We start from the raw sequence: 25,443 nt of genomic DNA on the forward strand, positions 1-25,443 counted from the left end.
CGTTTAGTTTGGAGTCACATACAATTGCGAATTTGCTGTTAACATTTAGGATTTAGACAAAATAATAGAGATGTCTTATATTCTCTACAAAAACCTTATCCCTTATGGAAATATGATAGATATCTTAGACTGCGCAGATTTATTTGTTGCAACAGCAATTTGATTTTCTGTACCTCATCTATTCTAATGTCCCTGACACAGAGCACATCTTGCAAACATTGTTCCTATTTTATGTATTGGCATGAGTTGTAACTATTTCACAGTCTGTTTAACATGTTGCTGTTTCTGAGAAAATACAAAAAAAAAGAAAAATCAGCAATCTAACACCAGTTTCCAGTTCCAGGGCTGGTTCGGAAACCAGTGCCTAACTTTGAACCAGTTCTTTGCATTTCGACAGCCAAATAACTGGGTCTGGGCCAGCAAAACTGGTGCTAACTTGGCACCAACTCTCTACTGGTCTAGAACAGCTGACATCAGTAGCTGGGTGTGGGGCTATCACAACCAACAAGAGCTGAATCCGAATACGCTATTTGGCAAAGCATAAATAGTGTATCTTTTTATTTTGAGCAAATATTGCTAAAATAATTTGTTTTTGGGATGAAAAAAAGACATGAAATAGTCTGTGTTTTTTTTATTAAATGGTTTGCTGAAGAGGTTTATTATAATGTTTTTGTTTTCCAGTTGGACCTGCAACAAGCGAGTGGGATTTCGTTTGACTTGGGGAAAGAGATTAACCTCTTGCTGTGCTCACTGATCGGTCAGTCTTAGTTTGTGTTGGTGGAAAAAGGGTAAATGTGCCGATTTAAGATATCGGATCACCACTAACTACAGTGTCAGTAGATTACTATGCAATGCCGTTTTTAAGAGGTAAAAATATAGAAGTATAGAAATGCATCAACAATTACACAAACTATGCGGCAAACTAATCTTCATGTCCATGTCATGTCCATGGCTGATTTAATCCAATAAAATAGCTCTTTTCTGGGTGTTGTTCAAAGACATTCTGGAAAATGTAGGAAATCTAAAGTTGTGATCGAAGATGTCATCAGGGTAAGGTTGAATCAGATACAGGAAAAAACTGTATTAAAAAAGTGTATTAATAAAAAAATAACTCCTGGAATGCACAGGACATTAAATAATGAAGATACATGTGGCAATGAGAAGTTGTATTTTCTCATTACTGTAAAATGGCTGAACTGAATACTCTAGACACTTAAAAATCTTTTCTGATGTGGTATTTTCCATTATTTTTTTAGCCTCTGTATGTTGTGTGTTGACAAGGTACACAAAAGTGTTTGCTGTCCCAAAGCCAGACACACATGCTTTTTATTAAAGGGTGTAGAAAGGAAGGGGGGTGCGGTGGCTCTGGTGAAAAGGGAGTAGAGTTAGGAAGGTGAGACATAAACATATGAATCATCAATAGTCCCGATTGCCCTGCTAAATTCTCCTTCCCATTGTGTTTGTGGTGGGAGTCAGGCCAGCCATCCCAATGCTGGAACAATGGAGGAGAGGGCAGCACTGGACCAGCTACAGTATGAGTCACCCACACACACGCAATAGTGCGAATACACACAAAAAACAGTTGCAGTCAAGTAATGTCTACCCTCATGTTCAGCAACACAAACAGGAACATCAGGGGAGGTGTTTTTAAGAGGCCAGTGTTTGTAGATGTTACAAAGAAAGCACACCATTATTTTAACATTAATGTTCTTGTGATCCTTCAAACTCTGATTCTCCTATTTTATATATTACAACTACAGTTTACTTTTTAGATGTTCGTGTCTTTAATACAATAGGCTTGTGTAAAATATGTTGGTTTTTACTGGTTTAGCATACATCTGTATTCAGTGCAATGTTTGTTTGTTGACAATTGGGTTAATTAAACTAAATAAACTAATTTTGAGGGAGAAACATTTTAGAAATCAAGTACATGAGGTCATCGATGCAAATTCCACTCTCAGATAATCTAAAATATGCCATATAATCTAATCTAATCTAATCTAAAATATACCATATATAAACTACATAATCAATTTATGGTGTTCGGTGTATTCATCATTTACTTATTCTGGTTTTGAAATGTTGTGTCTTATCTCCTTAGCTACTTCTGGTTCAGTCAGCTAAATCCAGCATTTTCCACAATAATACATGGATGTCTATACAGATAAGTTAGATAAGTTATAGATAATAGATAATAGATAAGTTAATTTTATATATATTTTTAAATCTAGGAAAACCTGAAAGCACAGCAACCATAGGTCTGTGTTGAAATCTGTTGAGCTCGCTGTTAATAGAAAGAGCATTATCTGATGTCCAACCTTTAGCAACAATCTCTAAAGAATGTTAATTATTTTTTTAATTGGATTGGTCCTTTAAAATGCATAAATCTAGCTAGCACTTGGCCACTAGGATGGGCGGAGGTGTTTGTGGCAGAACAGGATAAGATGGGTGGGGGTTGGGACTGCAAATGCCACTGTAGCACACACTCAAACACTGCGTTATGCTAATGACCTGACAAATGCACAAATTAAATTAGCACTGACATATATTCATATACAAATTACACAATTATAAAACAAATAAGCACAAATCTGAAAATACCTATTGCAGCATATTTTAAAACAGAGCACAAATGCTGAAAAACATACTAAATCTGAACAATGTTATTCTGAAATACACAGCTGTACCCTCTTACCCTCTTTCCTGCAACACACATGCCTACTCAGTAATATAAGATCATAAGAGCCATTCACAAAACATATGTTTTTAACAATGATGATGTAAGGAACTGCCATTTTCCCAATTTTTACAGTGTTCATGTGGAAATTAGTTACAGGTAAAAAAAAAAGTTCAGCCAAGGCTCATTCAACCTCAAAATATGAATAATAATAATAATAAACTCTCAATAAAAACATAAATAGGAGTTGGCTGAAATGCATTAATATGTTGGAAAATAAATATGCAGGGTCTGGCTGATGAACTAATTTTACAGCCAGAATAATCCAAGCGCACAAATTTCAGAAACAAATAAATATAACTAACAAACATAGGCCTGTGCATGAACACAAACATCCACACACACACCTGTCTTCAGCTCACTTGAAAATTTATAAAATAACCACAAGGGATCCTGCTCTCAACCCTGCCAAAACTTTCTCTCAGATCGCTTTTTCACTGATTTCAAAACCAGTGCGCCAGACATGACTTTCTTTAATCACTGTGTTAAACCAATCACATCTGTGGTAAGTTGGCGGCACGAGCCAACCTACCAATTTCTTGAATCCAAGGTGTCTGAAATAAATGTCCCACACTTCATAGCTCATTCCCTAAAAGAAACAAGTGGAGAAATAGGGAAGCAGCATGCCACAGTGGAAAAGAATGGGCAGTGCTCTTAAAAGGTCCTCCTAATGGCTAAATATTTATGAGTCCCGTGACCGAGGCCAACTTATGGAAACTAAATCTTTAAACATGCTTTTTTGGCAGACATCTCACACACCCTCCCAGCTTGGCTCTATTACCAGAGAAATTCTTTTGTTCTTACAGCGCTAATAATAGTGAAAGGGGCTGTGCATTATGTGTGAGCGGTGTCTGTGTCTTAATGTGGGTATGTGTGTGTGTGTGTGTGTGAGATGAAATCGTATTTATAGTTTCATACAGTGCTACACTACTCCTCTGACAAACCTTTAATTCTACTCTGCTTCCTGTCTTTCTGCTCCCTGGCTTGACCTCACATCAGGAAATGTCAAAGGTCAGGTGGAGTTAAAACACGATATCTTTAATTGAACTATCATACCCCTTCTGTAGTAGACCGTTTCATCCTAGGCTTTTTAGAGTACCAAAAGTGTTTTGCATCTGTGATTAATTGTTGAGCACTGGCAATGTTTGTCATGCTGCAGTACAAGCCATTATTATGTATTTATACCAATGAATGACCACGCACACACAAACAGACAAAGTAGACTGATTCATATAAAATGAAGAGGGCATAGGTTGTGTGTGTTCTTCCACATAATTTGGTGTTGAACAGCAGTAGTTTACACATACACACAGCAGAATACGTTTGCACACATACACACTATGGAATACACAGACACACATCATCATCAGTCAAACAGGAGAGCTGATCAGTTTGGCTTGGTAGGTTTTTGTATTTCTCATCTTTCCTCAGCAGTCCAACCAGTAGTTACTATTGACAAATAGTAAACAAGGATGAGAGAACTGTGGGTTGTGTGGGGAAAAATCCCAGCTACCACATTAGTTTTCAATCCCCTCTTGTGCTTTTGATGGCTCTTTCAAATCAGTGCAAGGAGGGTTCAGTTCAATTACCCCCCCTCACATAAGTGAAATAATCCCTTACCTCACCTAAACCAATGACTGTGCAGCAGGATCAGGAGAGGTTTTGGAGGGGGAAGAGGAAGAGGTTTCTCCTGCACTGAGCTCAGGTCATTTTCTACCTTTGTAACAGGCACCCAGCTCAATTACTATTAAGCTCCACTAATATGGGTAGTAATTAGGCAAACATAATGACAGTTCGTTCAGCAGAAAATCAGGGAGTGATAACACAAGTGGGTGAGATAATTGAATTGGGATGAGGGTGTGAGAAACAGAGAGGCTTCACAGTGCAGCAAAAATTATCATTCAAAGTTAATGGGTGAACCACACAATTATTAGCTGTGGCCACACCCTACAATGAGTCTGTGTGTGCGTGTGTGTGTGTGTGTGTGTGTGTGTGAATATGAGTGAGTATTGTGTACCCCAGTTGAATGCAAATACAGCTCTTGAAAATGTCAATAGTGGGGACACGATGCGTGCGAAATGTCAACATGTGTTTTTCAAGGACTCTCGTCTATAATGTAATTGGCCCTGTTTTTAATATTACATTTATTCAATTTGTTATTTTTCTCTTTGCAAACAAAATAATATTAAATATTTGGAGGGATTCTTGCAACAGGCCAGAGCCCATGAATATGCAGCTGAGCCTTTGGCGATGCAGTGTAAAGCAAAACAGAAAAAAGGGTCAGACAACAGGAAGAAAAACAGGTGATGAAGCACAGACTAATCACACACCTTTCATGCAATGTTAACCTTCACTCACAGCAAATAAAGCTGCAAGCGCACGACACACACCAAAAAGTCTCCCTTTGGTTCTGTGATGAATATGTGCTAATAATCATTTTTAGTGAGGCATTTGTGGATTGCTACTATTCAGTTGGGATTAACTGTGATAAACAGTTGGCACAGTTTTTATCAGGCTGAAATGTTTAAGAGACTTGTCAAATTGCATAAACGTAATGATAAACCCTTTAACCTCTTAAACTCCTAACTCATAAGCTTAAAGCTCTTAATTAAAGTGCAACTAAAAGGAAAAATAAATAGATAAGATATTGTGACAGTATCTTCTATATGGATATTTCTGTGGACCGATATGCAAATGGTCAATTCATCACACGCTGTGCCCACTTAGATCTAAGGAATATTTGAAGGCGAGATGGGCGGTATTCAGTTCACATAAAAACCTCTGACTAGGATAGGACCCTGTTAGTATGAAAAGTGCCTGAAGCTTATAGTCAAAGTTTTCACAACCCACAGCCAAAATGTGTCACGCACAGGGTAAATACAGCTGCCTGCTGAATTTTGATCAGGCAGTGGAACAGACAGCTATGAACAAGACCCCCCCTCTCAGCCCTGCGCACTCTGCGTAAGTTTTGATCCATTGTATATAAAAAAGAAAGATTAAAGGTCTGTTCAAGATAAAAGCTCAAACAGATGATGTTCCTGAACTGTGCAAAGTACTGTCAATTATAGATGACAATGTGGTGAAAGATTTACCACAGAAACAAAACGAAGGATAATTTATTAATGCCCTGCAGAGTTACTGCATATAGATCTAAAGCTTAAATAGTATGCTCTCATAATGATGACCAAAACTGTGAATATACAATCTAAAATATAGACAGTTTATCTCACGTTCAAACAAAAGCAAAGCTGTAGATTGACCATGCACACCTACCTTGAGTTCACGGAAGAAGATGCTGCTCCGTGCCCACTCCACGATGGAGAAGAGAGTCTGGTCAGCCATCTTGCACATGAGGCCAAAGGTGTTGAGCTTCTCATGTTTCCCGCGGCTGGCCTGTTCCTGCTGTAGGTAGGCCAGGATCTTGGCCTGAACCTGTGGCTCATCTGGTTCACACTTAAGCAGCTCTACAATCAGGTGGGGGAAGCTGGGCGGCGAACCTGACTGGTAAGCATCTACATAGGCGTAGCCCATGATGGACTCTGGTGAGCTGGTGTACGGGTCTGGGTACTCAGACTTAATTGTGCGTGTGCCTTGGAAGTGTCCGTAGGCCGCCTGGTAGCCCTGCAGGCTGCCAGCATGCGGTGGCATTGCCATGCTGACTGGCGAAGTGACAAATGGGCTGCGGTCGTAGTCTGTGGGGGGCAAGGCAGTGGCATGATGATGGTGGTGATGGTGGTGACTGGTGTGGTGGCCAGTGTGGTGGCTCAGTGGAAGGCCCTTGGAGGCAGCTGAGTGGATGTTCTGGATGGCTGAGGATATGGTGAGGTCGGTGGGCACGGCCTGCATCACCTGACTCATGGCCTCGATCTTCAGGCCATTAGCTCGGATCAGCGCCTTCTTTTGCTGCTTGAGGGCCCGATCACGTTTGTACATTGGGCCAAACTTGTTGCGACCACCACGCATGCGGTCTGCTCGTACAGCTGACAGACCATGGGAAGAGAGGTGTAAAAGGAGACAAGAAAAGAAGACACAGTTAGTTGGGTAGTATATTAAGCTTGACGGTGCTCATGTAAGAATTAATACTCTAAATAAATAAATGTCATAAATCTATCAAGTATGGAAAACAAGAAAGGTTAAAACTATATAACTGAGGGTAGCAGGCTCTAAGATTTGTCTTCTGTATGTACCAAATGTATATGCATACTGACATTTACCAGTTGACTCATAAACCACACAGGTCTAACAGATATGGTCTTTGCTCACTGATCAAAAACGCAAACTTCTATAAATCGCTCTGCTAGATGAGCATAATATAGCTGGGTACCACTCAGGATATACACACCTGAGAAGCTAGACATTAGTATTGACTCACAAAAAAAATTCTCTCTTCAAAATACATGTTTTATTATGCTGTCTGATTATGCAGTATCTAAAAGCTTCAAACTGTCATTGACCGTTAGTAGAAAGTTTTTTCTTTGTAAAACTCCAGAGGCTAAAAAAAGCTGACAATAATAAAATTGGGTTTCTTTTTTTCTGATGAGCCAAACACACCAAAAAATACCCCCTGCCTTCCCCTTGCAGGATCCCGTGGTGAGGTTCACAACGAGCATGCGCCATGTCTATTTCTAATGAACGTGCCGGGTAAGCAGTGGACTGCGATAACGACCATGTGCTATCTGGCCGAATGGGAAAGCTGCTCTGCTGTCTCCCAGTCGGGGGGCACCGGTGTTAATTATTCATACTTAATTACCTCTTACTCGGATGAGGCTTGCCGAGCCCAGTGTGAACTGGGCACTGACGTCTGGGAGATGCAAAAAAACCTCCAATACCAATATTGCAGAATATTATTGTATCCAATAAACTCTTGCCTCCCTCTAAAGTAAAAAAAAAGAAACCCACCTATTTAACAGTATATGTAAATAAATGCACATACATTTGCTCTGATCATACACACTGAACAGTCAGATAACATGGCAAGTCAGTCTGGGTGAATTCCCGCTCATGATGTCTTGACGGATGAATGAAAGAACAGAAGAAGAAAATTGAAGAGGGGGTGTGTAGAGGGCGGGGTGGAGGGTTGGACTTGAAGGGTGAGGAGGGGGAGACACACACAGCTGCCTTGGGAGTGATTTTAATGACCTCCGTCACAAAAATGTGTCTGTCACTGATCTGAGCGAGAGGAGCTCAGACGGGAGACACACACATGCTGACTCTCTCTCATACATTCTTACAGAAAACACACACACACACATATACTGGCTAACACTGAAAGCATCACACACTAGTTCTGATCACAGAGAGAGATGGGAGCAGGCCAGACACTCGGCCAGCTTGGAGAGCCCCGGCAGCTCAAATGGTATGTAATTTATACACACATTCACATGCACACACATAGAGTACTGTACTACCATTTCCCAACATGCTTGAGGTCAACTCCACTGCTCACTCACCCAGGCTCAGGGATTAGCATGACCGTTAAAAAATTGATCAGACATCAAAGAAAAAAAAAAGAAATCAGGAGCCCTGTGAAATGTATCCATTATACATTATTGTAGGGCAACTTTAACTATTAATGATTTCTCCACAACAGCGTAATTAATGAGCTGAGAAACTAATAGTTGGCCCTACTGGGAAAACAAAATTAGGTCCTAACTGCCTTTATGCCTGCTTCGGACACAGGGACCCACATAACATCATGAATATCAGGATTGGGGGGTGTAGGTCTCACCACCACCACACACAGATACAGATACACACGCAGATTCTTTGTCTCTAATTAAAGTGCAAAGTGATTTGCATGCATGTAACACAAATTAATATGAAGAAGGAGAGGAGGGAGAGGACATTGTATGTGTGTGTGTGTTGTGGCAGAAGATGCGTGTGTGTGTTTCTGTGAGGTGAAGAGATGTTAATGAGTTGGATGCTGCAGGGATTCAGTTTACGATGGCAAAGTTATCATATGACTCCACAACTTTGGATTGTAAATATTTTCATGCAAAAAATGTTTTACAAACAATCTAAAAAAAAAAAAAAAAGCTGTAACTGAATTTCCCTTCAAATTTTCTGTTACAAATCTAAACTCAATGGTCGTTCTCTCTGGTCTGTCTTTGTGCTGCCAAAAAAGTGACATTTGATGTTTGTGGTTTGTGGGGCATAAACAAGACACAGTGAATAGTTAGCATGACAGTAACAGCTACCACTGTTTAACAGGCAAACATGAAAGAAAGGCATCCACAGAAATGTAACCATCATCCGCAGAAAATTCCAGAAAACAGCCTTGACTGACAGGAGAGCAGCAAATACACTTAGTTTATGACAAAGACAGGGGCCAGAAAGGTAAAAGAAAATGAATAAGTGACGCAAAACGCCAAAAGTAAGAGAATTATTCCTTTATCATGTTTGAATATATGCAACCTTTATTGTATTAATGCAAAAATGAGCTGCGTAAGGGGATATTGTGGCTTTGCAAAGAGGGTTCGAGGCTAAAGCCAAGCTGAAAGGTTAAAAAACTGATGCTGTCTCCCACTCTGAATTTACCTGACTTAGTGTCTGAGAGCATGATCACATAAACACACACTTCCATAAATTCACAAACTGCCTGACCAAATTCCAGTTCCCTTTCTCTAAAAAACATCCGGTACCCCATGTACCCACAATCTCAAACATGTACGAACACAAACAAGTACACACACACACACACACACTCACACCACATTCTTTATACAAACAGTTTCTCTGCACAGTTCATACACACAGCCATCAGTGCTCATATCCTCTGATTTATGGTTGTTTAATATACAGGAATATTAAGCACGCATAGGTGAGGATCCCTGTCGGCCACCGGCATATTAATGGGTCCCGCAGAGCCTTGCTGACACCCTGTTTGTCATGTCGGGGCCCCAGCCTCTGCTCCGGATGCGCCCCATCCCATGCACACACATGAATACCTATGATACCTATGCATAAGTAATGGGACAGCTCCCTGGCTTCTACTGCTGGCACTGGGTGGCTGATGGAAGACAAATCAGACTGAGAAAGATGGAGACAGGGAGAAAATAAAAAGTGGAGTGAGAAGAAGAGAGATGCAGAGAGGAATACACAAACACTCAGGTGCTGGCACTAATATCTATTATTTTAGCTTCATGGAGCTTTTGTATTTGCGTTAGTTGATAATTAATGATCGACTGACTGCATGCAAGGAATAGGTAAAATAAAAATTGCTGGAAAAATGAACACAGAGGAAACCTGGGTAAGTCTGTTCAGTAATGTGAAAGTGAAAAGTTCGCTAAACGTGAAGGAGAAAAAAAAAGAGATTATCACTTTAAATTAGTATAATGTCTCTTCTGCTGGCTGGTAAGATGCCAAACAAGATGAGATTAAACAAAAACCATGATATATATGGTATTTGGTATCTCAAAACTGCAAAAAAACGAGTCAGCAAAATAATCATTAGGGATGCTGTGTGTGTTAAAATGTTGTAATAATTACTCTTTCTCTACTTGTGACTATTAACTTTGATTTATATGGACCATGTAACTGGTTTTTCTGTGCATAGTACACCAAGTAGTACAAAGTATATTCAGTTCCCAGCCTCACAAATACTACTGTTACGCTCGATTTTACGCTCTAAGATGATACAGAAGTGAAGGAGATATTAGGCAGCTCAGTGAAGCGTATGATCTAAGGCAAGTTCTAGCGAGTATAAAAAGAAAATCATACCAGAGGGAGCTGTTCAGATTCAGCACGCTTCATCAGCTTCAGTGAATGATGTGCTAATGGGTCAAACCTTAATGGGATATGGTGCTTTTTTCTCTGTCTCTCAATGAGTCAACAGTGGCTGAAATGCTACAGTGCATACCAAGAAGCAAGGATTTCTATAGCATATGTGTTTTGTTAAACATGAGTGCATGGCTGCCAGGCTCCGTCATCATTGTGTGTGTGTGTGTGTGTGTGTGTGTGTGTGTGTGTGTGTGTATGTAAGAGAGTGTGTGCGCCTTGTTTCACTTTATTACTGTGTGACATAATAATCGACAAGAATTAACAGTATAATACACTTTTTATAAACAAATAATACTATGAATATATTTTCATGCATGTATTCACGTTATGATAAATAACAAAATAATACGAAATCGTAGGATTAGCTGGATAAACGTGTTGTGCAACGGCAAGGGTTACAAACCTTAACTGTTTTTGTTTTGTTATCAGTTCAAGATAATATGACTGACTGTGTTGGGATAGGGTGATAGACATGTCACAACACTGTTTATGTACTCTGATATGTGCTCGTCTGCCATTTCACCTCGTTTCACTGCCTTCCCTCTAACTACATAGCATACACACAAACAGACTTTACTGCTGCCACCCTCACAGCAAACTTTAAACAGTAAACATTGTCCCATTGGTTGGCAAGCTTCTCAGCAAACAAGATCCTGAACAACACCAGAAAGGCCAAACTCAGACCAAAAAATCTGCACTTTGAGTTACTTTAGAATTTGTCTCACATCTTTTGTCTCACATTTGGTTTCCATTCAGCATCCTGAATTCACATGTTGCTACACGCTGTTGTGTAATGGAATGAAAAGATTGCAATAACAATAACATATGACCCTAAAACTTCTTTTCTCTTTTGCTGGTGTGAAATCACAACTTCTCCCTCTTGCCTGTGGCCTTTTGAACACCTTTTTGGGCATCTCATGAATATATGTATGTATTGGCCAGGGAGAGTTGTATGGGTAGTGTGTGTCTCTGTGTGTGTGTGTGTGTATATGTAGTGAGCGGTGTCAGCCTTCCTGTTTGAGAGGTCTTTACTGGTTGTGGCAGTAGTCACCCACTGGAGTTCTGGCCCCTGACAGAGCGCTGCAGGGCCTGTCTTGCCCCCGAGCTGAAAGCTATGGCCAGCAAAACAAATCAAACACCACCCCCTCCCCACCTATGTCAGCTGGAAAATGACAGGCCGGGACATTCTGCCCAACGGCCATGCACAATTAACAGCAATTAATTACAGCACATGTGGCAGGTAAAGGGAGAAGCCACTGGAAAGATTGTATTTAAGCTGTCTTTATTTTCACCCCTCAGGCTCATATTTCTTTAACATATTACCTTTATTCTGTTGTATGTGACCATTTCAGACACCTACAGATTTTAATTTGAAATAAAATGTAAAACTAAGAAGAATTTTGTTTCAGTATTTCAATAAAATCAGTTGAATAAAGTAATACCTACTCAAATTTTTAAAATAAGTAAAAAATATTTACTGTATGTTTTTATTACAACATTCTGACTTAAGCTCCTGGTTTACAAAATAATAACTTATCTGTAGCTTTTAAAAAATCTGTTTTGAACCTATTGGAAAAATGACCTTCAGGACACTTTATTCGCGCCAGAATTAGTGATTTCACAGTAAAACATGTCAACTAATGCGTGGAAAAATATTAAATATTATCTTTAAAGATTGGAAGAACATTTCTTGCCCTCCTGTCCTGTCACTTCTGGATGACCGTGTTTGAACAAGCTTGTGAGCCATGTTCAAATTAAACAAAAAGGCCTCAAAACGGCTGGCCAAAAGTATCATCATTACCATTCTCCTGCTGCCGCCAAGTTTAATATTTTATCTATTACTCTGTCTGGCAAGTTTAAGTGCACAGCAGCTACCAGATACCCCCTAACTCCCCCTGACCCCATCTCAAATACTAATGCAATGCTGGATTCTAATTCTTTGGTAGACATGAAAGGTTTAACCTCGCAAGATATGCATTCTGGAGAATAGAAATTACTGATATGTTCATTGTTAAATGATTAAATATCATTTTCTTCTTTCACACAAGCAATCAATTTGTCAGAGCAAGTATTCACCTTTTCTAATGGTAGAAATCTCAGTTTAGCAGGAAACCTATTCTCATGCAAATTGAACATGGAAGAGTATTTTCACTCTGAGTTTCCAAAAAGGTTAACGTGCTATGATTAACGGTGTTCAGTTGGGAATTAATGAAAAAAGACATGTGGCATTTCATTAGAACTTTGGTACAAGATTTTAAAACACCTCTGTGGAGGTCCAGAAGCAGCCAACCTCCAATTTTAGCTGCTCCATGTTATAATTTTTTCCTCTCTAACAGTAATTGCAAGCAGGCATCATATCTTGAAAAATATATGATGCAGCACAGAATGCAAAAACACTGCCTTGATCTGCTTTTCCACTCCTGTGGATATGTACTGTAACTTCTAGATCAGAGAAGTTTCTATGAATTCCCAGAATAGTCAAAATCTGTGGAAAACTCTTCAGGAAAAAGCAGCACTGTATGTAAAAAGATAAGATATAAGATAAGAGATAAGATATACATATTTAAAATATTTCTAGAGACAGCCTGGAAGCTGAGTAGTGAATTCGTTGGCTTAGATTGCATCTTGGTACTGGTAGTGGTGAAATGTAAGTATGTTTACTTAAGTGTTGCACTTAATTAAATATTGGATATTACTTCAGTAGTCCATGTTCAGTACTAACAGCTGTCATCTGATCTGTGGGAGGTCCGTGATCAAGACATTGAAATACCAATGACCATTCCATTATAATCACTGGTTGTTAACACGTAAACCTTTTCTCCCTTTTGCAACAATGTTGTCTTATTTATCTATGTTGAAGAATCCAAACATTTTGACAATTCCACATTATATCTTGCACAATTTTAAACATCTCTGTGGGTTATACCCCCCATGTTTAAGAAACACAGCAAAATTTGTGAAGTTATTCTGACCTAAGTCAAACACACCTGAGCTGCAAAAATGTAAACATGTTGCTGTACCTTCTAGCTTCATGCCGACAGTGAGGCACTTTTGGAAGCGGCAGTATGGGCAGCGCTTCCTCTGGGTCTTGTCAATCTGGCAGCTCTGGTTCTCTATACATGTGTAGCGCTTGTTGTTCTGGACGGTGCGTTTGAAGAAGCCCTGCAGAGAGAACCAATTAAGACGTCAACCCGCTTGACCCCTGCAATGCAATGGTAATTGGCCCATTCACACACAAAGACAGATGGAGAGGGACAGGCCTAATGGACACACAAACACACACACACACAGAGCGTAGCTTTGAAAGCTATACGCTAATTGATGCTGTAATACTTAATGATCACACACATGCCAACTATAGAGCAGAGCAAGAATACATACTTCTAACAAGTTAAACAAGCTGAGAATTCTTGAATAAGTCACAAAGAAATGATTTCCGAACTAAATAAAATTATATGATACCTTAATTTTCTCAGCTTTAAAAAAAGTTAAATATCAATTCTCTATATATGTTTTCACTTACTGTTTTCACTGTAAACTACTTTATAAGGACATACAATTTAATTTGGATTCTGTCAAAATTACTTTTACAATTTTCAGTATTTTTTATCCACATAAAAGGTCAAAAACTTACTGGCATGGCATCTTTTCAACTCTTCACTTAATTATTGAAAAATATGAGCAAAGGAAAAATCCAATAAATTATATCCATAATTCACAGTTCCGGGATTACAGACATTCATACCTGCAATGTGGACTTAATTATTGGCAGCAGCAGCAGTGAAAAATCAAACGAAGGGAAGATGATATTAATGTATTCCAGATCTATAACCTAGGAGGAGAATCCTTAAACCTGGTCTTTAAAAACGTGCTGCTGTCAATATCTCACCAAACACAAATTTAATTGACAATCTGCATTGCTTGATTCATCCCAAAAAAAAAAAAAAAAAAAAAAAGGAGTGCACCCGGTTTTGGATTATCGACTTCTCTGTGCTAAAAAAAATCCATGCATCAGAGAGAACTCTCTCTCTCCAATTTTTCATTTAGGACACATCGTGTGCTATAAATACCTGAAACAACCTGGACTTTAACATGAAAAAACACACAGTGTCACTTCTGCAGATTGAGCGGACAGCAACTCACTGAACGGCTCACATTTGACCCTATAGGTCAAACCAACAAAAGGCACTCGTCAAGGCTCATTTGTATGCATAAAAGGTTTGCTGACAGTCATTTTCTTCTGTTTCTGTTTCATGACAAATAGTAAAAAAGTAATTTTAACCTAAAAAGTGTCAGAAATTAACATAAATTAAAATCATACTAATCTGAAATTGTTTGCTGTAAACTAGCTCCAAGGCATTCACACAAACTGTCTAAGTTAAATTTGACAAATGAGGAACCGAGTATTCCTGACCTTGGGATGCCATCTTAAAATTGCACTCTCTCTGCACAAAAACAGCAACAAGGAAACAGCTTTTACAACATGTCAATACTGACACAAGTCCAACAAAGAAGCGGGAAAAATATACCTCGCATAACTATCTCCTCTCCCTGCGTTACTTGCTTTAATATGTCTTCGGTTTAATGTTTTCTGTTTAAAGAATAGGCCTACAGTCTTTTCCCTGGTATTTTCATGTAACTTGTGTAGATATTAAATATATTGTGTATATTGTTTACTATAGCTCTGATCCTTAACATCCTTGTAGTCGCTTGTGTCCTCAGTATTTTTAGTATCAATGGAATACCTTGCAGTTTCATTTTGTTGTTATTCCACCACGTATGGTGTGATTCTATCATTACTGTATGTGCCATTCATGAACAAACACTGTGTGTGTATGAATAAAGAGGGATATGTGTGTGTGTGTATATATGTGAAGTGCATGTGTGCGTGTGTGTCTCCGTATGTATTCGGGGAGGTGGCAGGATTATGACTGAGTTACTTGTGTGTCTCTCTTTATGCGCATGTGTGTGTTCCTCAGCCCAAACCTGGCAACCAAATCTGACCCTCATAACAAATGGGTCCCGTTCAAAAAGTGCATTTTGGGGGTGAACAGGCATACGGAGGGGAGGGGTAGACTGAGAGGGTGCAAAAAGGGGGTAGAGGGTCACTACACATAAAGGAGGATTCCAAAGAAAATTATCTTATTCTAAAACGACACATCGCAACATCAGGAAATATCACACTAACTCTGGCAGCACATAGGAAAAACTGACTTATTTTAATAGAAAACTAAGGGTAATATTTAGCAACTCTGTTTTTTTTTTTTTCTTTTCCTGTTTTCACACAGCAATGGCCACAGAGGAGCCTTCATTACACTGGAGATGGATTGTACTGCCTGACTGATAGTGGATATTTAATGCCAATATTAGCCTTTAACATGTCAACAAACTGCTACGTCAGTTCAGCCCTGATGATCATACTTTTACTGAACGAACTGCCTGCATTTTAGAGCTAATCGATGGCAAGCTTCAGGTAATTATCAATAATATTAATGTTTCAACAAGGATACGCAGCACTTTATAAGGGACTTCTTCATCTACATCCAGCATGCGCACAAACACACACACGCAGACACCAGAGTACGTGTTTGTGGGTTGACTCTGCAACACAAGCTTGTGCTGAGGCTGAAAAGCAGCAGAGATGCCACTGACGTCTCCCCTCAAGCAAATGCTTAGCATCTCAAGGTCATAATTTGGGATAAAATCTATAACATCTGCTTTGAATAATGACCACATAGGCAAGATATGTGTGCTGCCACATCAATACTGCGAGCTGCAATTTTACACTGAATAGTGTTAACACAGAGACATTTGTCTTAGCTTAATTTTGTGCTGACAGCTTTACTGGACTGAGAAAAAAAAACTTGGGTGATGCCTATTAGCTCAGTGTTGAGGACAACAGTAGAAATACACAGAAAGGGACAATTAGGTTGTTGATAGAGCTCAGATTAATAGCAGAAACAGTTTGCTTTGCAGTAACCTCATTATTAACCCGTGTAAGAAAGCCCAGACAATGTTGCTGCGCTCTTAATGGACTTGTGATGAGAGTTTTAGACAGTAGGACCCAGGTTTGTACAAACAGATTCATTATTATCGTGTACTTTGCTTCCTGTGTTAAATCAACCTCCTCCCCTGCCTCCGGTGTTTAGTGGTTGCAAAAAAACCAACCCCTTCACAAAATCCTCACTCACGCAGGAAAAGTTTGTTAGATCAACTGTCATAACAAATATCTGACCCCTCGGCCTCATTACCGTTGCTTTTCCTGTAATGTTAATGATGAGGAACTGAACCTTTACTTTATATTACACTTGTTACAAGTCGCTCTGAAAAGAATGCTTGGTATGAAAAAATGACACTGAACAAAATGCAACTCCACATATAAAATACTGAGGTTAAGACACTGAAATGTTGTTGTATTGTTATATGTGGAACGCATTTAAAAACTGTAGAATGCAAACATGACTGTAACTGCAATAAGAAAAGATAATGTAAATAGAAATACAAGAAGTACATTTACTCTTTCCAGCTTTACTACTGAATACTGCAAACACATTTACAAGTGATAACTATGCAATCAAACCACTGTCACACCACTGTAAACTGAATACTGACAGACTTTGATGCATTACAGGAACCCCATAATAAGACCATAATACCATTACTTAGGCAGCTACAAATAACTGAGACCTCAGTGTCAAGACAATTTTAGACACTAGGAATATTTTACATATCGAAACGGGCAGGTCACCATAAACACACAATGCCACTGACACACACGAAGTCACTATATTTTTTGGAATAGTGCGGTGTTTTACTATTTGGGGGATTAAGGCACTAACCTTGCAGCTCTCGCAGGTCAGGAGTCCGTAGTGATACCCTGAAACCTTGTCTCCGCACACGGGACACATCTCGTCCAGGTCTTCGTCATAAGAGTAGTCCATCATCTTTAACTGGGGGGCTGCAGAGGAGACACGGACACACAGAGAAAGGGTAGTTTAGGTGCTGGACAATCTCCTTTCCAAAAGCTTACTTTCATCCATCAAGGTGGACCACGGGGGGGATCTCGCGGCGCAAGTTCACTGGGTTTTTCCTAAAGTTCGGTTGGACTTTAACAGGTTTAATTTGAGGAGTTGGAGGGCGACGCATTTCCAACTTTGGAACGACTTATTTCTCCTTGTTGCCACCTTCTCTTCTACCCACGTTACAGACAGGAGCCAAAGAATCATTAAAAAAAAAAAAAAGGCGCATGAAGCTGCAGCTCATAAATATGCATGCGTCTAAGTCGTGAAACCGCTGGGGGAAATGGAGACATATTAGAGTTAAGGATTGGAGGAGAAAATGTTGCCGCCCACAGACAAATGAAGACACAGAGAAGCCGTTATCACTGCGGGCCAGGGGCAAAACATCCAAAACCAAGTTGAACCGACGTCATTTTTCCTTTCGAAGAATCACCAGCAATGATACAGGCCAACAAGCAGCAGTTTCCTTTGTGCTTTATAGCAGTTTATATGACTTTCCGAGTGCGCATGAAATAAAAATCAATTTTACAAGTCATCAATTTAATATAACAGCATAATGCAGTTTAACTACTATCCGTTCAGAATAAAGAGCAAATGAAAAAGTTAATTTTACAAACGCTGCGATTTAAAATAGATTTAGAAATGAGAAAAATCTTTATATAAGCTATCCCCCCCCCCCCCCACACTTCTTCTTGTATTAAGGTTAAACTAAGCCACTATAGTAATGCATGGTATGTGTTGTAGCCCCTTTTGCTTTGTAAGAAAACCCTCCATTGATAAGGCGATGTACAAGCAAACAGCCAAGCTTTGACATTTACAGAAGTTACAAAAGCATTTATGGTTCTAATCATAAAAAGCATCCAAGATCAAACAGGAAAACCTCAGTGGATGTGGCTGTAAAAGTGGAAATATTTTGTCAACTACACGCCTTCCAAGGCCTTCACATACATCACTGCTCTATTTCAAAATCCACTCATCTGCTCACTCAGACCTTTTAATTAGACATGATTTCTGGTTTGTTAACGCGTTGCCCTGCTGGGATCCGCGCTACATATTCCAGCTGAAGCAACAAGTTCCACTCAGCTGCCGGTTTCTTTCTTTCTTTTTCCAGAGAAGCTCAAAGCAAAGTCCGTCTCCGAACTTTGTTCTCCTTTAAAGCGCACAACGTAGAAGACTTTAGAGCCTGTTAAATGACGGACTACAGCTGCAGATTTAGAAACATGTTAATAAAGATAAATCGGGGCATTGGGTGCAGTTATGAAATGGAAGAGGCAGAAAGTGTCCAGCAGTTGGAAAGGCTCCTAACGCCACAAATAAAAACTATTTTCGGGAAAAGTTTATTTTTCAGGGATTTTGTCAAATATTTTCTCCCTTAAAATTGTACAGTCTCTATTTTGCTGCTCTATACTTAGATCAAAAACCACTGGCTCACATATAAAGAATTTAAAACAGAAGAGCTGGGTTATACTCGTATTGGAAAAAGATGAACATCCCCCTTTCTGCTTACATTTTTTATTTATTTTTTCATTTTATTTTTACAGAAATTAGATTTTAGCTGAACTCTCCAGCATCCCTGCTTCAAAGACAGTAGGAGGTGTGTGCATGCGGTGTGTGTGTGTGTGCAGTTTACATTGCTTTAGAAGATGCAGAAACACACCGGTCAGCGCCGGGCTCTCACCTGCTGGCTCTCACTGCGACGCCACTTGCTCATGCAGTTTCCAGAAAGCGACAGCATTTGTCAAAAAAAAACAACAAAAAAAACGCTGATGATTCCAAGAGAAATCCTCTTTTACTAAACGCAGATAAGGGCCTCGCTAACAAGGCACTCCTGGTCTTATGAGGACACGTTATCTGCGTCCCATAAACCAAGACCGGGCTAATTGATTGTCCGTTTATGGTGAGGAATGACACGAGGGGAATGTGGGGGGTACTGAGTTAATTTTGACAGAAGAGTCAGTCTGTCTACATTTTTTTTTTTTTTTTTTGCTGATTTACTTTGTATAAACACATGACGAGAACGGGGAAGTTTAATGGGAAAATGTAAAAGTGCACTTTTTTTTCCTCCAAAATAAGAGCCGCACATTTTTTAAATCAAAAACAAATCATGAAATATTTTCTCCTATTTAAAAAGCTTAAACAGTCCTGACTTAAATGTTTGGCACCATTAGAAAAACACGAAACACTGTCAAATAATAATAATACATACATCATATATACATCATAAGAGCGATATTTTATGCCCCCTTTAAATTTACTTTAACCTGATTTTCAAATCGCACTCGTCAATAATTTGACAAATTACCAAAGCAAAAAAAATATATATATATGTTAACAATATAAAATATTATCAGTTCGGATTGGTTTGTCACACAGTTGTGATGATTTTATAATGTCTCTAAAGTACAATTTGGATCTGAATCATTAGACTTAACAGACGAAAGTTCAATAGCCCGGGGACAAAGATTTTAGCACGGGGCACGTCACTAAATCAAACCTGTAGAATGAAGCTCTGCAGTGTTTTTTCTCTTTTTGACAACTGACAACAACACTCTCCCTCACCTGGTCTTTGCATACAGACAAAACCATGAGTTAGTTCTGCATGTTAGTTACATTGATGAGACGAAATCAAGTGGTTCATTAGAAAACTATATAAGTGACAATAAACACAGAGCTTTTCTGCTCTGCCTGAAGTTTTACGCCCCAGGCGGCTGAGCACGCTCACCACTAGTGACAGCTGGGTGTAATTATTGTTTGATCATGGGTCAAACATTAAAAACGTGAGTCCAGGTCGGATCGGTATATCTAGTACTTAATTACTGTAAAAGAGTAAAGATTTTAGAGAAATGAGTAGAATCGTATTATAGGACCAGAATGAACATATTTCATTAAAAAAATCAGTATATTTAAGAGCGAACCGTCTAATAATTTAACACGTCCATTATACTGTAACAGCCTATGTTGACAGTGACCAGCTCCTGACTTACATTATCTGTCAAATGTATTGATATAGGTGTGAAGTTTTGGCAAAATTGAGGTACGCACTGAGGCGATCCAGTCTGCGAGCTAAAGTCTGTGAAGTTCATGAGAATCTAGTTGTTTGATGAGATTCAAATGAATGATAGTTCTTACCTTGCATGTTTCTTGGCATGTGCCCCTGTTCCCCATACGATCGAGAGAGTCCCAGGGATTCAGTCTCGACTTTGGGCAGCATGTCAGCGCTGCCGGCCTGAGCTGGAGACTCCGCACCGCTCGGCGGGACACCTGGACGTGAGAAGCAGACGTTCCCAAAAACACCTGAAAGTGACCCAGATGTTTGTTTGTTTGTTTTTTTGTCTAGCTGTCTGTTTCTAACTTTCTCTGTCTGTCTTCCAATTATCGGACCATGCTCTGAATATAGAACCTGATTCGAGAGATTGAGTATCTTCAAACGACTGGATTGCACTGCCCGTGTGTGTCTGCTCCGAATCAACGCCACTAACTTAATTTGCACGAATTAAATTAGCTCGCAAACCCGCAATAACAAAGAAGAACACAAGCGAGTGATTCCTTCGATACTAATTAAGGAGCAGTGGCGCGCTGAGTTAGGCAGTCTATTACTCAAACGAGAAAACTGCACAGCGTCCGGAATAGAAGACGATGGTAAGTTTCCCTGTTGCTTTTCCAAATGTCTTTTAGCGCGTTACCCATTAAAATGGGACTGTCAGTGTAACTTTCAGCCTTTTGCAGACGAGTACGCGCTGCCGGGGCCGCTCTCTCGTGTGCGTAAACTCGGATTTGGTGTGTCGGTCGGACTGTCTGGAGATGTGGAGACCTCTCCTCCTCCTCCTCGCGGCTTTGTTTACTCCGCTTTCTCCAATCCGGGGCGCAAGCGGTCGTCTGACATCATCTTTCCCAGATCCAATCAGGCGAAGAGACCGGGAAACATCGCCTCAAACCCTCCAGTTCCATCGCTCCAAAATCTCAGCTGTTTAATCCCTTTAATGATGGACTTTAAAAGCGAAAGGAGAACAAGGAAATCAAGCGAGGTGATGCAACTGCATGTGAGAGCAGACTCCCCGAGCGCACGGAGCGCAAAGGCAGCGCGCAAGGTATGTGGGTTGGAGCGTGTTATCACAGGAGTATATTACAGAACACTCTTACGCGAGGTTCTATAATATAAACGTTTCTGCCAAAACAATTAATTTTGACTTCATCTGTTCCATGTATTGTACTTAAATAATACTTAAATTAGCCCATTACTCAATTTTAGCATCGTGATCTCTGCGCCTGTTGTCAACTAGTACAACTCACTTACACTTTCATTGTCCCCCTGAGCATTAAGATCTGATAAAACATAAATAAAATGCAGTATCATTCTTTCTTTCTTTCATCCTTTCTTTTTTTTCTGACTGCACTATGTCCATTTTATAATGCAGGTGAAAGGCATACTAAATTCTGCATTGGGCTCATAAATGTTTAAAAAATGCAAAACAACCTGTGTAGCATTAGTAGCTTTGGGTTTGTTTGTTCAATTTTGCGGAAAATAAGAGCAGCTCCGGCCTCAGGCTTATAATGGCCTTTATTTTTCGGATCAAATCACCCCCTTACGCAATAAATTATACCTTTGCTTCTGAATTGTTGTCGGTAATTGGCAGAGGAGGGATCAATTAGTGATCTGACGTAAGACTCGCGTTGTTTAACCAATTCCAAAATAAATACACTAAGACAAAAAGGAATATTGAGGCTACCTCCCTATAATACGCCTCTCAACCTGCTTCCACAAACAAGCTCAGATAGAAACCTGCCAGTTTTAGTGCAGTTAAAGAGTGTATTCTAAACAGCGGTCGAAGTCACTGAAATTTAAGAATGTACAAGATCACGATGTGCACGGAACAAGTACAGTAAGGGAAAGATAGACCTACAGCAAATTCTTTTAATTATACTTTATATTAACTATATTATTAAAAGAATTTCCCTAGCGCACTCTCTGATCTTTTTTATTGTTTCTGTAATTTGTGAAATGAACATTTAATTTTCAAGTGAAATATTTACTTATTCATTCATTTGGAACTTGGTAGAATAGAAGTATAAAACCACAACCTTTGTCTAAACGCACACAGCTCGACCTGTTGCTACCAATTTCGACAGAATCAGTTAAAATACTGTTCATTACTAATACTCAGTAGACTTTATTTCTGACCCATAATATAGTTATACTTTTTGTATTATTATATTTGGTAATCTGGTAAAATTATTTCACCTTATCACTCTAAAAATTAATACTAACACTAGTCAACTGTTTTACATGTTGTGATTTCCTTCTAGACATTATTTCATCAATTACAGCAAAATTAGCTGTTTAAAGGTTTGGGTGAGTAATGCACCTTTGAGTAGAATACATTGTCATATAAATTCAAGAGAAATAAATGTTTCATGTAAGATGTGCTTTGTGCTGCAAATACAATATCAGCACCTGCAGGTATTTTACATAACAGGTCTGAAAGTTGACCTGATCCTGTCAGTTTCTCCCACTTTCTACTTTTTCTAAAAAAAAAAAGCAATCCTTGCCACTTCCACTCCACACACACACACACGCACACACACACACACACACACACACATGCACACATACATATTTTGTTTTCATTCTTTCTTGGGGAATACTCATTGACTTACGCTAACCTTAACCATACTCCTAAGTTCACCCTAACCTTGAACCCAGATGTCACCCTAAAATTCAATGATTTAGGCTGAGTTCAAGTTAAGATCCGTCCCTACAATATTTGTAATACCAGACAGACAGACAAACAGACACACAAGCACTTGCGCGCACACACACACACACACAAACACACACACACACAAATAAAATTAAATAAACTGAACTTCTTTTGCAAACTACTGATCATACTTCTTATTTTGGTATCCATAATCACCTAGCCTCTTTCACACACACACACAGATACAGGTTCTTTTAAATGGTTACTTGGTGACGAGCACATCAGCCACAATGTTGGCAGGGCTATCAGCATCACACTCTTTATTCTAGGCTGTGATTGGTTAAAGATGGGTTACTTTCAGGCAATGGGGGGCGGGGTCAGAGAATTACAAGGGAGAGGACAAGTAGGGGCAGGGGTGTGAGTGGGGGATGCAGGTTAGGTTATAAAATGACACAGAGACTGATAAGACCTTCTCTGGCAAGATAGCACTGCTGGAATGATTAACCTGTATGGAGGGAGACAGAGGGAGAAATGGTGCTGTGCAGAAACGCAATGAGGCACAGATGAAGGAGGAGATGAATAAAGACAGGTCAAAAGGTTTGATCTCAGAAAGTCAGACATCACAAGATTTGTTTTTATGCATATTTACAATAAAGTCACAGAAGCAGAAAGCCAAATTAAAAAGAGAGAACGAGCTAGTCACCAGATATGTAAGTGGGATTTTATTGTAATGGAGTCTTCACAGTTTGATGTTTGAGGTGGTAAAAGTCACATCAAAAGAAACATGAAGTCATGCCAACATTGTGACTCAAACTTTGGACTAGTCCCCAGCCACGTGATGCTTCCAACTTTGGATTTATCTGATTGGCACACCTACACACCTACATCTACACACACACACACACACACACACACACACACACACACACACACACACACACACACACACACACACACACACAGCTTGGCTTGTAGCTTCCAGTACTATTAGTTATAAAAAAATACTAAAGCATCAAAAGTATTGTCTATAATTTTTAGTTTTCTGAGGACATTCTTTGCTTTGTTTTGTATGTATGCTTGGGTACATTTGTGGTAATGAATGAGTGTCTGTCTGAATGACTGATCTCTTCTGATCACATAACAATAGCCCTAGAAATGCACAGCAACACACATCATTATATTATAATCAACACGCACTCACTATTCACAACAAGGAAATTACCACCCCCTCAGCTTGACACCCACAAGCACATACACAAACATACACACACCAACACACACATATGTGAATACACACCTACCTCTGTTTTCTGTATTGAAGATTATAATATAAACAGTCATTCGGGCTAAAAATACTGCAGAAGCCAGCATACTGAGCAGTGACTCATAAAGCAAAACAAAGAAGGTGGTGGTGTGACACAAACATAACATCACTGATGTAAACAAAACAAAAAAATCTGACAGTAAGCAGTAAAGGTTTTCTGTACAGTTTAAACTGCAACAATATGGAAGTAAAAAAAAAAAGACCCCACTTAATGTTAATAATTAAATGTCTGAAACTACATAATAAAATAAGCTTCAAAGAAGTTGACTGACACCTTACAAAGTTGGTGTGCTGAACATATTGACTGACAATTTCTTTTTAGCTCATTTTAGCTCAGTTTTGGTCTCCACCAAATGATCCTGAATGTGCATTTACACATTTAGCTAAGTCTGGTTATTTGGATTCCTGAATGGCATGCATGTCTCATTTCTGTTAACATCCTTCATTATATCTCGTACCTCTTTGACTTTGTCTCTAGGTCTTTGGATTTGGACATTCACTGGATTATTGGAGGAAACTGGTTCTGTCAACAGCGAGTGTTGACATTTCGGCTTAGGAGATAAACCTCACAAGGGATCAAACAAAAACTGGACTTTTTGAGTGAAGAAAGGAGGGTGCGTTTGAGTGTGTTCATGCATGTTTGTGTAAAGAGGTATCAGTGTTGCAAGTCTGCTGCTGACAACCTAAAGTGGAAGGACGCTGATATTGTCTGAGGGGTTTGGTTATCTCCATGTCAAAAGGCTGAGAAAACATAAAAGTGAGGTGTGCTGAACACATGTGCACACATATTTTAATGATTTATAGGCCTACAGAAGTAAAAATAGGAATATAAATATAAAAATGCTAAACATGTATGTAGAATGTTTTTAGGCTTGACTGACATCT

At 39.3% G+C, this 25,443-nt stretch overlaps 2 protein-coding genes across 5 annotated transcripts in view; one reads left to right on the plus strand and one right to left on the minus strand.

Moving 5' to 3' along the window:
* Positions 1-21,197, minus strand: part of nr5a2 (nuclear receptor subfamily 5, group A, member 2) — a 64,621-nt gene extending 43,424 nt beyond the window's left edge. Inside the window, exons 1-5 of one of the 4 annotated variants that reach the window (XM_026323513.2) lie at positions 20,665-21,197; positions 19,214-19,237; positions 17,356-17,474; positions 13,537-13,678; positions 6,011-6,717 (exon numbers count right to left, since the gene is read on the minus strand). In XM_026323513.2, coding sequence (XP_026179298.1) covers positions 6,011-6,717; positions 13,537-13,678; positions 17,356-17,460 — 954 coding nt within the window. In that variant the 5' untranslated portion in view covers positions 17,461-17,474; positions 19,214-19,237; positions 20,665-21,197. The other 3 variants (XM_026323511.2, XM_026323512.1, XM_026323514.1) reach the window with 3 other exon arrangements.
* On the plus strand, positions 20,745-25,114 carry LOC113139596 (uncharacterized). Its single transcript, XM_026322895.1, has 3 exons — positions 20,745-20,755; positions 21,038-21,623; positions 25,037-25,114. The coding sequence occupies exons 1-3, from the start codon at positions 20,745-20,747 to the stop codon at positions 25,112-25,114; spliced, it is 675 nt and encodes a 224-aa protein (XP_026178680.1).
* The last annotated feature ends 329 nt before the right edge of the window (positions 25,115-25,443 follow it).

Source organism: Mastacembelus armatus, chromosome 4 (assembly GCF_900324485.2).
Source record: "Mastacembelus armatus chromosome 4, fMasArm1.2, whole genome shotgun sequence".
Taxonomy (NCBI): Eukaryota; Metazoa; Chordata; class Actinopteri; order Synbranchiformes; family Mastacembelidae; genus Mastacembelus; species Mastacembelus armatus.

What these genes read in the sequence shown, in the direction of transcription:
- LOC113139596 (XM_026322895.1), top strand. An exon ending in GCGCAAAGGCAGCGCGCAAG is followed by an intron (nt 21,624 to 25,036) that starts GTATGTGGGTTG and finishes CTTTGTCTCTAG; the next exon opens with GTCTTTGGATTTGGACATTC.